Source organism: Fukomys damarensis, unplaced genomic scaffold, assembly GCF_012274545.1.
Source record: "Fukomys damarensis isolate Sample0158 unplaced genomic scaffold, DMR_v1.0_HiC HiC_scaffold_39, whole genome shotgun sequence".
Classification (NCBI taxonomy): Eukaryota; Metazoa; Chordata; class Mammalia; order Rodentia; family Bathyergidae; genus Fukomys; species Fukomys damarensis.
In genome coordinates this window covers 63233822-63250419 of record NW_022900951.1, presented here as the reverse complement: position 1 = coordinate 63250419, position 16598 = coordinate 63233822, and the positions used below count along the sequence as shown (strand labels likewise).

At 31.2% G+C, this 16598-nt stretch overlaps 1 protein-coding gene across 1 annotated transcript in view; it reads left to right on the top strand.

The window, feature by feature from the left end:
- Brwd3 (bromodomain and WD repeat domain containing 3) overlaps positions 1 to 16598 on the top strand; it is a 169737-nt gene that overhangs the window by 125584 nt on the left and 27555 nt on the right. Inside the window, exons 21-24 of the mRNA XM_010631085.2 lie at positions 468 to 617; positions 2108 to 2184; positions 3099 to 3267; positions 4378 to 4491. Coding sequence (XP_010629387.1) covers positions 468 to 617; positions 2108 to 2184; positions 3099 to 3267; positions 4378 to 4491 — 510 coding nt within the window. The remainder of the gene's footprint in view (positions 1 to 467; positions 618 to 2107; positions 2185 to 3098; positions 3268 to 4377; positions 4492 to 16598) is intronic.

The following is a 16598-nucleotide window of genomic DNA, read 5'->3' as shown; positions in this document are numbered from 1 at the left end:
CTGGTACCTTTACATGACAGGTCTTTGTTCTCATTTTTTCCCCTTGTCCCTGCCCTCCCTTCAACCCCTCCTCCCCTCCCCATTTACAAACATTTTATTTCCATTTTTTCCTTTTCTCATATTTTTTCTTCTCCCTTATTACCTTTCCCCTACCCTTCCCATTTTCCTTACACCTTTCGCCCTTTTCTTCCTATCTCACATTGTCAGTTATCTCATTAGGATCTTATGTATGTACTATTACAGTTTTTCACACCAGAGAAACTATTCGGTATTTACACATGTGTGACTTATTTATTTCATTTAGGAATATATCCTCAATATGTATCCATTTTCCTATGAATGAATCTAGTTTCTTTTTAATAATTTAACTTCATCCCCCTCTCTTAGCTGCTTAGTTTATTTGGTTTTTGAGTGTTTACTGATCTTTTCATTAATTTGTAAAAATTTATTTTGTTTCTCTTTTATAGAATGATTGTCAGCCTACGTGTGGGCGCTCTTTGCGAAGGACACAACGCAAGCGTCAGCATACTTATCAAACACGGTCCAACATTGAGCATAATTCACATGCATCGTGTCAAAATTCTAGTGTACAGGATGATTTGGACAGCTCCTCAGAGGTTAGATTTCTACTAGTATTTATTCAATGTGCTTTTTTGTTTCCTAGTTTAAATCATCCATTTGGGTTTATTTTAAAGGCCTATTTAATGGACACCTATTTTAATAATTTATTGATGTAGTTTATTCATTAATAAGACAGTAGTCAAATTTTGATATATTAAATTCTTTAAGGTATCTTTTCTGATTTGCACCTAAGATATTACCTTGGTGAGGGTATCACACATGCCAGCAAAACAGTCCCAGGACTAGTTGGCTGTGTAAAATCAGCATAATATGTACATTTTCTGTTATTATTGATGTATTAGTTGGCTTTCTGTTGCTCAGACAAAATACTTGATACAACTTTAAGAGCAAAAAGGTTTATGTCAGCTCACAGGTTCAATGGTTTTAGTCTGTGATCAGCTAGCTCTAAGGCAAAAATACCATGATGAAAGGGCATGGTAAAAGAACGCTGCCCACTTTACGGCAAACAGCAATCAAGGAAGAACCAGAGAGGAAGAGGCCACAGACTAAATATACTCTTCAAAGGCATGCTCCAGTTACCTACTTCTAACAAGGCCCCACCTTCTTTTTGGGGGGTGGGTGCAAGGGATGGAACTTGGGACCTTGGGCTTATGAGGCAGGCAGCAGCACCACTGAGCTAAATCTCCGGCCCCCTCCCCACCTTCTAACAGGCCATTCAGCTGTGAACTCATTAGTGGATTAATCCACTGATGATACTAGTGCCTTCATTATCATATCTTCCAAAAGTCCCACTTCTGAACACAGGCTTCTAAGGGGACATTTTTGATCCAAACTAGAAAAACTGATTTCATCTCTTATAAATCACTGAGTATAGATTTTTCTCAAACCCACCTATTTCATTTTAAGAAATAAATGTATCATTTCTTTTCTTCCTGTTCCTCTGTTCGCCAATCCTTTTGTTCCATTAACAACTCTAATTGTTAAGTGCATAATGAGGGATTGATGAAGTATGGATTTCTCATTCTTTTGCCAATCACTGTTCTTAAACTAATTTTCAAAGATATTTCCCCTTTCACCCCACTCACAACCTCCCCTGCATGAATATCTTGATATTAAAAGGATGATCACATACAGGTCTTGTTTTGTTTTTGGGTACTGGGGATCAAACTCAAGACCTCGTGCTTGCAAGGCAGGCACAGTGCCACTGAGATAAATCCCCAGCTGTTACGTACAGTATTTTTAATTTTTTTTTTTTTGGCATTTAAGAGGGTATCCTGTATTGGGGCTTAAAAAGTCTTTCGGGTTTTGGAATAATAAAAAGTTTCTTTCTATTTGTAGGATAATATGTGCTAGAAAATCTTATATACCTGACAGATTTACTTGTGAGTTACAGATATATGTAGAAAAATAATTACATACATTTTAACTAGATTTGGTGTGGGAGTATTAACAGATAGTAGATTGATAATAAATATCATACTAGATAATAATAACTATATATTTCAATTTCTGGCTTTTTATTTAGGAAGATGAAACTGTTGGCACAAGTGATGCTTCTGTAGAGGATCCTGTTATTGAATGGCAAAGTGAAAGTTCTTCCAGGTAACTTTAATGGTTTTGGTTTAGTCAGAATTATTCAATGGTCTTTAGTATGAAATTATATTTTTATCGAGTTTAATAAAACTCTAGTTAAAATAGTATTTATCTGGGTGTAGTAGCACACACCTGTAGTCCTAGCTACTTGGGATGCTGAGGTAGGAGGATCTCAAGTTCAAGTCATACTGGGTAGCTTATCAAAATTTTGTCTTAAAATAAAAATTATGTGGCTCAGTAGCAGACTGTTTGCCTAGCATGAATCAGGCCATGGGTTTAATTCACAGTACAGCAAAATACATTGTATTTTATATCAGAAAGAGTACTGGATTGAAAGCCTAGAGACTTGATGTTTTATCCTGTCTTTGCTAATATGTTCTTGATGTCACCATGTGCTTTTCAATTCCTTTTATCCTAAGATAAGATAGTTTCTAAACTGAAGATTCTACATCTTGGCCACTATATAGATATAATATATATATGCATATATATATATTTATTTCAGTTTTGAAACAACCCTATTTCACTATTTCTAGGAATGCAGTACACTTTAAAGAAGCTTTTGTGATTTACACAGGATTTTTTATTTGATTGTTATTATTTTTTAGATTGGTTTGTTTGTTTTTTTTTGTTTTGTGTTTGTACCATGGATCAAACTTGGGTCCTTGCGCTTGCCAGGCAGGTGCTGGAACCACTGAGCTAAATCCCCAGCCCATAGACAGGTATTTTAAATCCTATTATAGAAACAAAGAACATTTCATTATAGTCATATAATTAATAATCAAAATTCTATATTAATATTTTTCTCTTTTAAGCTGCATCATTTATAATGTTATTTGATAATGCACTGATCATCTTTAAATTATGAGGTAAAATTATGTCCTTCCTGTACTTATATATTAACAATTTTGATTTATTTACAGTGATTCATCAAGTGACTATTCTGATTGGACAGCAGATGCTGGAATAAATTTACAACCTCCAAAAAGACAGACCAGACAGGCAACACGGAAAATATGCAGCAGCTCTGAAGAAGAGAATTTGAAGTCACCAGATGATAGGCAAAAGAAACCTAAGCAGACTAGAAAGAAGGTGTGTGAATGCATATGTTGTTTTGGTTTTGCTTTTGTTGTTTTTTTATTTGCTTCTGTTTGCCTTTGATACTTGAGTATTTGATAGTATATCTTTGACTTCTTTCTCAAAATAGCATTTCACTTGAGATATCAAGTAAATCAAAGTAAGTTTAAATTGATTTCAGATAAAAAGAATATTTGAAATACTTCTCTTATAAAAGTAGAGGCTAGAACGTCTTTATCATTATAGTTCTCTATTAAATTTAAACACATTGACAATTTTTTATTAAAATAGAGCAAACAGTAGTAAGCCACAATAGAACAAAAGTATTATTCTTGTCCTGTTACCAATCATAAGTTTCTAGCACTTTTTACTCAGAGGATGAAAGAATATAATAAATTGTGCAGGGCTCTTTTGCCATTCTTTTATGCTTTTATGTAATCTCATCAATGAACTGTATTCCATAGTGTAATTTCATTTCAGTGACATAAAGAATTAATCCCTGTAATTCTTTTAATTTAATTCAAAACTGTATTATCTATACATTCTGTATCCTGTTATAGGCATAATTATGTTCTTTTTGGGGGGGGTGGTTTGAGACAGGGTCTTACTATGTAGTTGAGACTGACCTGAACTCAATGTGTAGCCCAGGCTGGTCTTGAACTCACAGTGATCATCCTGCCTCAGCCTCCGGAATGCTGGGATTACAGGCGTGCTCCACCATGCCTGGCTCTAAAATTATGTTCTTAGTATCACTATTGTATTAAAATTATTTTGTTAGTAGTATATGAGCTCTTGTAATATTCTAAGAAATAGAGTAAGGGTTGTGTTTTTTAATGGCATTAGAGTGGCATATTAAAATTATGGATTTTAGGTGGTGTGTAGTATGAGGTTATTACCGATTGGCCAAAGTTGAACAACTTGATTTTTTTTTATTGGTAGAGAAAGTAGGTATAATTGCTAAAGAAAAATGTTTAAAATTGTATACTTCAGGTTTTCATATAACCTGATAGTTTTAATATTCCTGATCTGCTGTTTTTAGCATTGTTACTGATATATTTATATATTTTGGAATAAACATATTAAATAGTATATAATATATATGTTATAAATGCATTTATATTTTAGAAAGGAGGAATGGTTTCTATGGCAGGTGAGCCCAGTGAAGAATGGTTTGCCCCTCAGTGGATTTTGGATACCATACCACGCCGTTCCCCATTTGTCCCACAAATGGGAGATGAGGTAATTGTTACCTTTTAAAATCTTTTTCTCTTATAGCCCCAAGAGCTCCTAGAATCACTCTTACTCTTTGAACACTTGTTAATTCAATGTAGTCTGAACTGCTATGTTTTGTTATATATTTCTTAAGGATAGTGACTAAATTAATTGTTATATACTTTATAGGGCCTAGCATAGTCTCTTCAATATAGGAGATGCTCAATGAACATTGAGATACATTGACTAGATTGTGAAGTTGTGAAAATAATTGGCTTGATTTTTTTTTTTATCTTACTTACCACTCAGGACACTTGAGTAGTATTTTGATTCCCAATTCAGATCCTAACATTGCTTAAAAAGCTGCTTAACCTGATAGAAAATATATTGAAATATAATTATCTCTTTCAATGAGCAGAACAATTTATTTTGCAAGGAATGCTTTCCTACTGAGTCTATGATTGAATAAGTGTTTATTATTCAAAGATCAATTAAAATTCTACCTAATGAAAAACCTTGAAACATTATATTTCTAGTTGATTTGTGTTGTCTCATATAGTTACTAATCCTTAATTTTTGATTGATCAAATATTTGCTCATAGTTTTTAATTTAGATTAATAATAGAAATATAATGTTTTCGTAGGAGCTGCCCATTTTTATGTAACTGACCTGGGCTGCATGGGCTACTTTTCTTCATGGTGGGAAAGTTAATTATCATCATTGTGGAAATACTACAAGATTCTTTTGTTTCCAGGCATATGTACTTGCGTCCAGATCAATAAAAAGCAGAAAAAGAGAGGGTTCAGAAGAATTTCCCCAATTTTTAGGTCTTTTGCTATTTGATTTCAGTATAGCGTATGCTACATAATATGCATTGTCATGGTGTTTCACGTGGACTATAGGATTTATTGATGTGACCAACTAAGGACAAAGAAATTTAAGAAATGAACAAGGGAATTTTTACTTTGCTGTTAGAAATATATTTTTGATACATCAATATGAGAGACCTGCCCATTGATAAAACATTAATGATGGACAGTTTCAGAGATATTTTTATCTCATGTTACCATCTCATATTCTTTTGTCAGCTCGCTGCTTCTAATCCTAGTAAGAAACTTGCACAAGTGTTTTACAAGTTGAAGAAAAGTGATAGCGTTTAGTTTTTTAAAAAGATATAATGTCTGATTGTATAAATTAGAATTATTTATTATATAAACATGGTGTCCAAGATGACATTTTTAACCAGCATAAGAGCAATCATTAATAAGTTGGATAATATAGAAAGTATTTTTTCCTCAGGTTAGTTCAGTCAAGTTGGTGATGTCTGTCCATTAACCATTTATGTCCTATCAAAATTACAATAAAATTTAAACAAAAAGAAATATAATGTTGCCATTACAATTAAAAAGAGTGAAGTACTGCAAACAAGTTCTTATATCTTGGGACCAATAAAAATTGCACCAAACTTTTGTGTAGTTACCTGTTGTTGAGATATTACACCATATTTAGCAATTATGAATAAGCTATTACTTGCTGTTTATTTTAAATATTATTAATATAATTCTTTATATGTGTGTCTTCTTACACATAGGAGACTTTTGATCAAATTCACAGTTATATCAATAAACATGCTCTAATTAATGCTGTATTAAAAATTTAGACAATTAAAATTTGTTTTTTACTTATCTAAAAGTCACTATTTCACTTTAATTTGGGGGTTTTTGGTTTTTTAGACTTAAAAGGAGTAAAGTTGAATTAATTTTGGACTCTACAATACGACAGCCCTGTACACTCTTAAGAGCTGATGAGATTCCTCTCTACTTTTTGTTTTCTCTTAGTACATGGGGTTGAACCTAAGGCCTTTTCCCTGAGCTACATCCCCAGCCCTTTTTATTAAATTAATTAATTGATGGATGGATTGATTGATTTTTGACACAGAGTTTTAGTGAGTTGCCCAGGCTGGGCTCAAACTCAGCAATGGTCCTGACTTCTCCTTCCAAAGTTCAGGGATTACAGGGGTGTTCCACCAATCCTGGCATCTTCTCTTTACATCCATTTTTCTCACTTCATACCCTGAGGGAATTGCTTTACTTGTGTTTATTAAATGTAATATGTCCTTATGTACTTCAAAACTGATGTGTCTTAGGTGATAACAGTTTTTCAGGTAATGAGCACAGTACATCAGTGAAGTTGACGTATGTTTTAGTTAGCTTTTCTATTGCTGGGATAAAATACTTGACATAAGCAACTTCAAAGAGAAACGGGTTACTTTGGCCCATGGTTTCAGAGGTTTCATTCCATGGTTAACTGTCCACAAGACAGAAACATTATGGCAGAATGGCTTGGCAGAGGAAAGCTGTTCAACTCATGACAGCAAGGAAATTGAGAGATATGGATAAACCCTAAGGAGATTTACCCATCAAAGCCATGATAGTGACCTACTTCCTCCAACCAGCCCCTACATCCTGATAGCACATTGAAGTATGAACTCATCAAAATCCATTGACTAGGTTAATCACCATCGTGATCTGATCACCTTTTAAGAACTTCACCTTTGAACACCTGATCTTTACTGGTGGCATTTTTATCCAACCTATAATAATACATCAATTAGTCAATTTCTATCCTTTTTTTCTTCTTTATTGTAAATATTAACAAGTTAAAATGTTTCTTTTGGGCAATTGCATGTAACATACCTCAATCATTTTGAATCCTATTATCGCTTCTCCTTTTCAACCTCATCCCTTGATGATCCCCTTCTTTATCTCCAGAAATCTACATTCTCTCTCTCTCTCTCTCCTTACCTACTTGGTTTCTCACAAGAGAAAATATGGAGCATTTAACTTGCCAAGTTTGGCTTATTTCCCTTAACATAATGGTCTCTAGTTCTACCTATATTCTTGCAAATTGCATGATTTCATTTTTCTTCCTGCCTTTTTATGTATGTGTGTGTGTGTGTGTGTGTGTGTATATACATACACACACACACACACATCACATTTTCTTTAGTTCATCTTTCAGGCTATATAAACAGCTCTTTTGGTATGTGCTGTTACAAAACATGGATATACATGCATTACTATGGTATCCTATCTTAAATACTTTCAAGAACACACCCAGTCCTGGTTACCCAGAACCTGAATGAAATCATATTTCTTTGTTAGTTTGTTTAGTAATCTCTATACTCATTTCCGCAGTGGTTCATCTTACCAATACTGTAGGTAGGCTCCTTTGCTCCCCTGCATCCTTACCAGCATTCATCATTTTTGTATTTTTGATGACAGACATTCTAAATAGAGTGAGAATATATAGTTTTTATTTGTATTTTTCTCCTGGCTAAGGACATTGACCAGTTTTTCATATACATATTAGCCAGTTGTACTACTTCTTTTGAGAAATGTCTATTCAGATCATTTACTCACTTTTTGATGGGGTTTTTTTGTTGTTATTTTGGAGGTTAATTTTTTGAGTTACATATATATTCTAGATAATAGTCCTTTGTCAAAGCATAACTAGCAAAGATTTTCTGCCATCCAGTGGGCTGTCTCTTCAGTCTGTTAGTTGTCTCCTTTGATGTGCAGAAGCCTTTTAACTTGATGTAGTCACACTTGTTGATTCTTTATCTTATTACCTGTACTATTGGTATCCTAATAGAAAAGTTTTGTCTATGTGTATGGCTTTAAGTGCTTCCCCATCTTATCTTCCATCAGTTCGAATGTTTCTCATTTTATATGTAGGTCTTTGATCCATTTTAATTTGATTTTTATACAAGATGAAAGAGATATAATTTGTCTTCTTCATGTGGATATTCAGTTTTCCCAGCACCATTGCCAGGGATTTAGCTCAGTGGTGCCACTGCTTGCCCCCTGCCTCACAAGCGCAAGGACCTGAGTTCAATTCCCGATAACAAAAAAAAAAAAAAAATGAGCCTATCTTTTTGCCCTGGTGTATCTTTTGCCCATTTGTCAAAAATCAGATGGTTGTAAGTTCATGGGTTTGTTTTTGTGTTTTTTGTATTATTCCATTTTTGTACAAGTCTGTAATTTTGCCCATATGGTGTTGTCTTCATTATTATGGTTTTATAGTCGGACTTGGAATCTGATATTCTGATGCTTCCAGCATTGCTCACTTTTCTCAGGATTAATTTTGCTATTCTGGGTCTTGTCAGATTTCAATAAATATAGTATTTTTTTCTATTTTCCTGAAGTATGATGTTGATTTTTAAGAGTGAATACATTCAGTCTCTAGATTATGTTTTATAATATGGCCATTTTCACATGATTAGTTCTTTCAATACATGAATAAGGAGACATTTCCACTTTCTAATATCTTCAGTTTATTTCTTCAATGTTCTGTTATATTCATTGTAGATGTATTTTATCTTCATGGATAGGTTAATTTCCTAAGCATTTAATTTTTCTTAAGGTATTGCAAATGGAATTGTTTTCCTGAATTTTTTCTCATTATGCATTATTGGTGTATAGGAATGGTATTGTTTTTGGTGTGTTGATTTACATCCTGTACGATGGATTTTTAGTGATAGCAGTATGTTTAATATATCTAAATATGAAGCCCTTATTTGTTTTGTTTTGCCTAGAATACCCCTTCCCCCACAGATATTTGCTTCTCAAAATGATGATACTTCAAGACCTAATTCTATGGCCTGTTTCTTTTTTTTTTTGGTACTGATGATTGAACTTGGATCCTTGCACTTGTGAAGCAGGCAGTGGAACCACTGAGCTAAATCCCCATCCCTGCCTGCTTCTTCTTAATGCTATCACTTACTTTCCATTTGAATTCTCCTTTCCAAATAAGCCCCTGACCTTATTTTCTCATCCAATACATAATATATTCTACCTTGCTTTATAATTATATACTTATGCATGTTTTTATCCTTGAGAAAGGATTTTATTTTTATAAGCACCCAGTATCTTAGATGTAGCTGTTTAACATCTGTTGAGTACATGAATGAATATATAATAATGTATGTATTATTGATATAGGGCACCAAGTAACCCAAATAAGCAAAAATAATCCAAACAAGGTAAATGTAACTCTGAACCTCCTAGTTATCTGAAACTCTGAGTTTGTGTTCTGTAAAATCAAAGAATGAATTATAGGAATAATGGAGGTTAAGATTAGTAAGAATTTATTTAGAGAAATATAGCTTCTGTCTAAGAGAAACAGAAGGTGGACTGGAAAGTGGGTTGCTATAAGGAAAGTTAAAACTTTAAGTTGGAAAGGCTTGGGTTAAGGCTTTTGGCTCTCTAAGGCGCATAATCACTAGTTCACCTCTTCTTTCCCTGGATACCTGGCCAGTTCCCTGAAAAAAAGCAGGGAGGACTTTGTTAAAAAGACCAGATATTCTTAACATCAAGATAAGGAATGTGATACATTTTGCCCCTCCCAGACCCCTGGCCAGGGCCTGGTTGGGACGTGACTGCAAGCACATTCACCTGTTTCGCGCCAAAAGTTCAGGTAGTTTTACTACCTTTGTCTAGAGAGCTATAAAAACAACCCACCTAACCCAGGCTACTGCTACTGTCTTACGCCCGAGATTGAAACCTGTAGCCAAAGGGATTGCTGAAGAGACCCGTGCTGTGTTGCGAATGATAAACCTAATTCCTCCAACATTCCGATATTGTTGCCAGAGAGCCTAAGGATAATTTCCCGGATAGAGTCCCTCTTACTATTAGAAGACTCTCTTTCTTTATCCTCTCCATTCTTACTTTTGTTTTCTATATGCACATATCCTTCAATAAACTTTCCCTTTTGTACTTATTTAAGGCTGGTGGACGTTCTTATAGCGGATCGAGCCAAATTAATTAAGAGACCGTGCACGACAAAGGACAATAAATAAAATTTATCCTAACAAATTGGCGTAGTCGGCAGGATCCGCTGAGACAACGCAGCCATGCCTTTCTTTCGTAAGAAAACAAAAAAAATCGCCTGTGTTACTTGTGATGTTCCTGGGTGGGAAGATCCACAGTTTGCCTCCTTAGCCAGACAATGGGCTATGGGAACAGGTTTAAGTGAAAATTAGAGTGGCAAACTGCAGCAGGCAAATCCTCCCCAGGTTATCGAAGTGTTGGGAACTGTTCCGATAGAAAAAGGAACTGAATTAACTGCCATCTCTCGCCGAAGATGGATTTTGTTGTCTGCTTATCGGTGTATGTGTCAGAAAGTAGAAACTTTAATACAAGAAAATCTTACTTTAAAAAAAATGCCGAACTACAGAGTAAATTGGCTATGTTACAGTGTCAGAATTTTATATTGGGGGATCAAACTCGTGGATATCAGTCTGTAGCGGAAAAAGCTGCTGCTCGCTGCGCTCAATATAAATATAAGAAGAGGCGCGGACGAGTTAACTCCCGAAAAGTACATGCTGTTATCGCTACAGCTGGAATAAATTGGGACCCTGATACTTGGGATGGAGATATTTGGGATGATACTGATGATGATGATGTTAATTGGGATGATTTAGAGGAAGAAGCACATAGATATGACCAAGAAAGATATCCCCCACGAGTGCAATCAGGCCCACTACAAGCTAAACCCCTCCAGCGACGGCAACAGAAGGTTAGGGGCTATCAAAGAGAATATGCCATAATTACTAAAGATTTTTCCCAGCAAAAAATTACTGATATTTTAACCAAATTCTCCCAAAAGCCTGGAGAATCCTTGTTAAATTAGATAATTAGAATAACTGATACTAGAGCTGGAGAAATTAATATGGATCATATAAATACCCAAAAATTTCTTACAATCTCCACTAATCCTTTTGTTCAAACTGGTATTCGAGATCATCAACATGCCGATCCAGCTGAGTCCTCCACCTCTGTGTTAACTTTGACCACTAGGGGATATGTTGCGCAATATCCTACTGATGAGTCATGGCCGACTGAAACGCATCCATGATATACTTTAAAGGATGGCATGGCCCGTTTAAAAGGAGAAGCCATGAAAACGGCTATTATGCTAGGACTGACATGTATTTGGCGAGCCCTCTGACGGCTACCCAGCATAATTTGATAGTGCGCACTGCTCCTCCTGCTTATAAACATTTAATGATGACTCTTTTGTTGGCTGAGACAGGGTCCCCTATTGAAACAGTGTTAGAAAAAATGGCAGAGATAGGGGACATGGAAAAATAAAACAATACTGCTCCCTCCCTGGAAAAAACAGATTATAACAGAACTTCAAGTGGAGCTAATGGAATACAGAATCGAGTTCCACGAAAAGAAATGTTTCAAGCTCTTTTAAAAGCGGGAGTGCCTAGGGAGAAACTAGATGGCATTCCTACCAAGGATATGTGGCAAATATATAGGGATCAGGTGAAAAATGCTAAAACTCGAAAAATAACTCTGACTGATAATCAATCATCTAATTCATTTTCTGTGGTGCCCACTGCTCCCCCTGTTAAATCACCTTCCCTTTATCCCTTAAATAAACTTACTCATTTAAAATAAAAATGTGGCCAAGCCACTGGCGATCCACCTTATTACAAAACAATATCTAAAACTAATTTAAAACCTCATATCCCTCTTATAATTTATTAAAAAAATAGATCACAAACCCAAATTAAGACCTTAATAAATACAGGGGTGGGAGACCTCTTTAATATATAAAAATCCTAATAAATTTAAAAAAACTACTTTATTACAAGATTAAATAATACTAAAATACAAACAAAACAAACTAAATTAATAATAAAAATTAGACACTTTCCCCACAAAAAATATTCAATAATAATAATTCCCATCCCAAAATATATAATTAAAATTAATATACTTTAAAAAATATCTTTAGCATTAAATAATAAAAATTATCATTTTATTATTCATGCTTTTAAAATTTATCATATAATTAGAAAAAAATTACATCAGACTCCTATATCATTACCTAAACCTACTAAAATTATCTCTTATAAACAATATCAAATTCCAAGAGGCCATAAAAAAATAACTCAAACTATTACAAATTATATTAATACAGATATTATAATTACTATTACAACTAAATAAAATAATCCATTATGACCCATTCAAAAATCCAATAACTCATGAAAAATGACAATAGATTACAAAAAATTAAATAAAATTACCCCACCCCTCACAACCACAATGCCAGATACTATTACCTTAATAAAAAAAATTCAACGTCACCCTAAAACTTGATATACTATAATAAATATAACTAATACTTTCTTTACTATCCCTATTTATAAAAAACAATAACCCTATTTTACCTTCACATGACAAGAAAGATAATATACATTTACCCATCTACCTCAAAAATATAAACATAACCCTACTATTTATCATAAATTAATAACTAAACATTTAAATAAATATAAATTAGACTCAACTACTATAATTACTCATTATATTAATAATATATTAATTCAATCCCTAACTAAAAAAAAATACAAAAACATCTTAAGATTATTAAACTATTTAAAAAATAAATAAATTAATCCACAAAAAATTCAAGAACCATCTCAAAAAGTACAATTTTTAAAAATTCAATAAAATCAAAGAGCTAAAAATATATTACCTAAAATAAAACAAAAGATTTTAGATTTTACTATTCCTAAGACTAAAAAAAAGCTCTAAAATTTATAAAACTATTTAAATATTGACAAAACCATATTCCTCATTTAAATCAAATTTTAAAACCATTATATAAAATAACTAGAAAAAAAATATAAATTTAAATAAAAATCAAAACAACAACAAACATTTGAGACTACTAAGACTACTATCCAAGCCACCCTAAATTTTTGGCCTATTCAAAAAGGGCCCATTAAATTAATGATATCAATAAAAAATAACTATACTAATTAAAATTTATGACAAAAAATTAAATCCAAAAAAATGCCCCTGGGATTTTAAACCAAAAAATTACCAGAAACAAATCAATTATATACTCCTTTTAAACAACAATTATTGGCTACATATTGAACTTTAATAAAAACTAAACAATTAGCAATAGGCCATACAATATTATTACATCCCAAAATTCCCATTATACAAGAGATTATACATGACCCAGCTTCACATAAAATTAAACATACACAAAAAAACAATATAATCAAATAAAAATGATACATCCAAAATAGAACAAAACCTAAACCAACTAAAATTCTAACTCTACATAAACAAATAACTAAAATAAAAAAAAAATCTCATAATATAAAAATACCATATATAATAAAAATTATATCTCCCATAAAAATAAAAAATAGATGTAATACTTTAACAAAACAACAAAAAAAACATACATGATTTACTAAGGACTCTACTAAATATATAGATCATCAAAAAAATTAAAAAACAATTACTTATAACCCTTATACAACTTTAACTTTAAAAACCCAGAAAAAAAAACCAATAACCAATTTACTAAATTACAAGCTATATATCAGACTTTAAAACATAAAACAGAAGATAAATATCATCTTTTTACAAACTCATGGACAATTACAAATGGACTTACTACTTAGATGCCACGTTAATATAAAGATAATTAAAAAATTCATAAAAAATATATAACACCATAAAATATAAAATAAAATATAACAAATTATACAAAAAACTAACATATCTATTTTTCATATAAATACTCATAATACCTTAAATTCTACTGACCATAAATACAATGCTAAAACTAATCGATTAACTGCAATTACTAAAATAAATCTCCCTCCTCCCTTGAAAGGATTGACAAAATAAATCCATACCAAAACAAAACATACAGAAACTCACACTATATACAAATAGACACAAAACCGAAGACTATCCACACCTTTATCTAAATTAAAACAAATAATAAAACAATATCCTACATGTCAATTAAACAAAAAACAAACACTTCCTCATATAACTAGAAAATTACATAGAAAACAAACTCCTACACAAATTTAACAAATTGATTATATAGATCCTCTTCCACAATCAAGAAAATATCAATATATTTACACTTATATAAATACTTATTCGAAAATACTAATCACCTATACATACCATAAAACTATACAAAAAAATACTATTAAAATTTTAAAAATAATTACATTAAATTATAAAATACCAATACAAATTCAAAATGATGATAAATCCCATTTTAAAGAAAAAAAATACGAAATTATACTAAACAAAACAATATTAAATAAATCTATCATATTCCTTATTATCCACAAACTTCAGACTTAATAAAAAAAATAAATAATTTGCTAAAAAAAACTTAAAAAACTAGATAATAATTCTTATAATAATTAAAAAAATAATTTATTTAAAACCTCACAACAATTAAATAACCGGCCCATAAAACCGAAACTAACTCCACTTATAAAAATAATGACACCTGACTTACAAATAAAAAAGATCTATACTTTTCAAAAAATACAATGATAAAAAATAGATAAAAAGACAATTATACCTTTTAAAACCACCATTAGATCTTCTAATCAGAATTTACATACTTTAAAAAATATATAAATAAATCCCCAAAATATATTAAAATATAAAACGGGAATAGGGATCAAAATCCCACAAAGATACTATGGACAAATTACTCCGCATTCTAATCTAGCTAAAAAAAATCCAAATTTTAACCAAAATAATTAATTCCAATTATAAAAAAAATTAAAATAATTCTTTCTAATATAAAAAAAAACTTTGCATTTTATTCCTAAAACTCAAATTACTGAATTACTAATCATTCCTTATACAAGAGCTAAAAAATAGACTTTATTAAATAAACCTCCTCCAATAACCAACAGATTAAAAAATTTTAGATCAACTAATTTGATCCCTAGAACTAAAATCTGGCTCAAGAAACATGATAAAAATAAACCACAACCTACAAAAATCGTTACTCAAGGAAATAATAATACAATTATTATTATACTTCCAAATCAAAAACATTATTTAACTATCCCCACTAATCAACTTTTTTTACAAAATTAACTTTTCAAATTGCTTTGCTTCTCAAGATTGATAATTACCATATTTACCTAAACACCAGGATTCCCTCTCCAAATCAAAGAGACAAACACGACTATCCAATGACAATAGCGATAAAAAAATTCAACTAAATCTCAAACACAAAATTCATACACCTATCCTACCAATCAATGTTGTGACATAATAAATATTACCACTACATCAAAACATAATATCAGAAGAGGATGAAAAATATAAATATAAAAACATATTATTAAATTCTTCATCTATTAATCTAACTCTAAAATCTTCTATTATTAATATTACCTATTACTCCATAAATACTTCTTTTCCTATTAATTATAAACACAATTTCTTAGATACAATAAGACGATATAACCAAAATAAAAAACTATACTAAACAAATACAAATTAATACTTCCCAATTTATTTAATATAAAAATTCTACTCAAATTAAAAACAAGACAAAATAGATAAATATTATTTAAATAACCATTAAATCCTCTAATTATAATTCCACTTCTCAAATTGTGAAAATCCCTAAAACCTATACAAATATATCTATTATTACCCCTAAAAAAATAATCCATTTCAATTTAAATTTTCCTCTAATACCTGATTATCAACAAATTAAACATACTTAATATGATACCCTTTTAAAAAAATTAAAATCTAATTTTAAAATAACTAATTCAATAGATTTAAAATTTTTAACTCACAAATTAAAAAATACTAGACAAAATATAAAAAAAGCTATAACAATTAATACTCAATAATTACCAACTACTATTTTACCTCATGAAAATACTTTAAATTATCAAATACATATGTTACAAATATTTAATGACACCATCATAAAACAATATAAGTTAAATACCAATACCTCTACCTTATTCAATTAAACCATATATTCCCTACAAAATTTATACATTTTAATACAAAAAAAACCCCAAAAAATACTTACACAAAAAAACCCTCAAATTTGACATTCGTTATTTAATTTACCTAAAACAGTTTAAATAATATCAAACACTTCTTTTATAAATTATACTAATCTTTAATATATAAATACTATTATATATTATACTCCTATACAAACTAAAATTTTATATACTTTTCACACATTGCCTATAATAATAAAAGATCACTTTTTACATCCTCAAATAAAA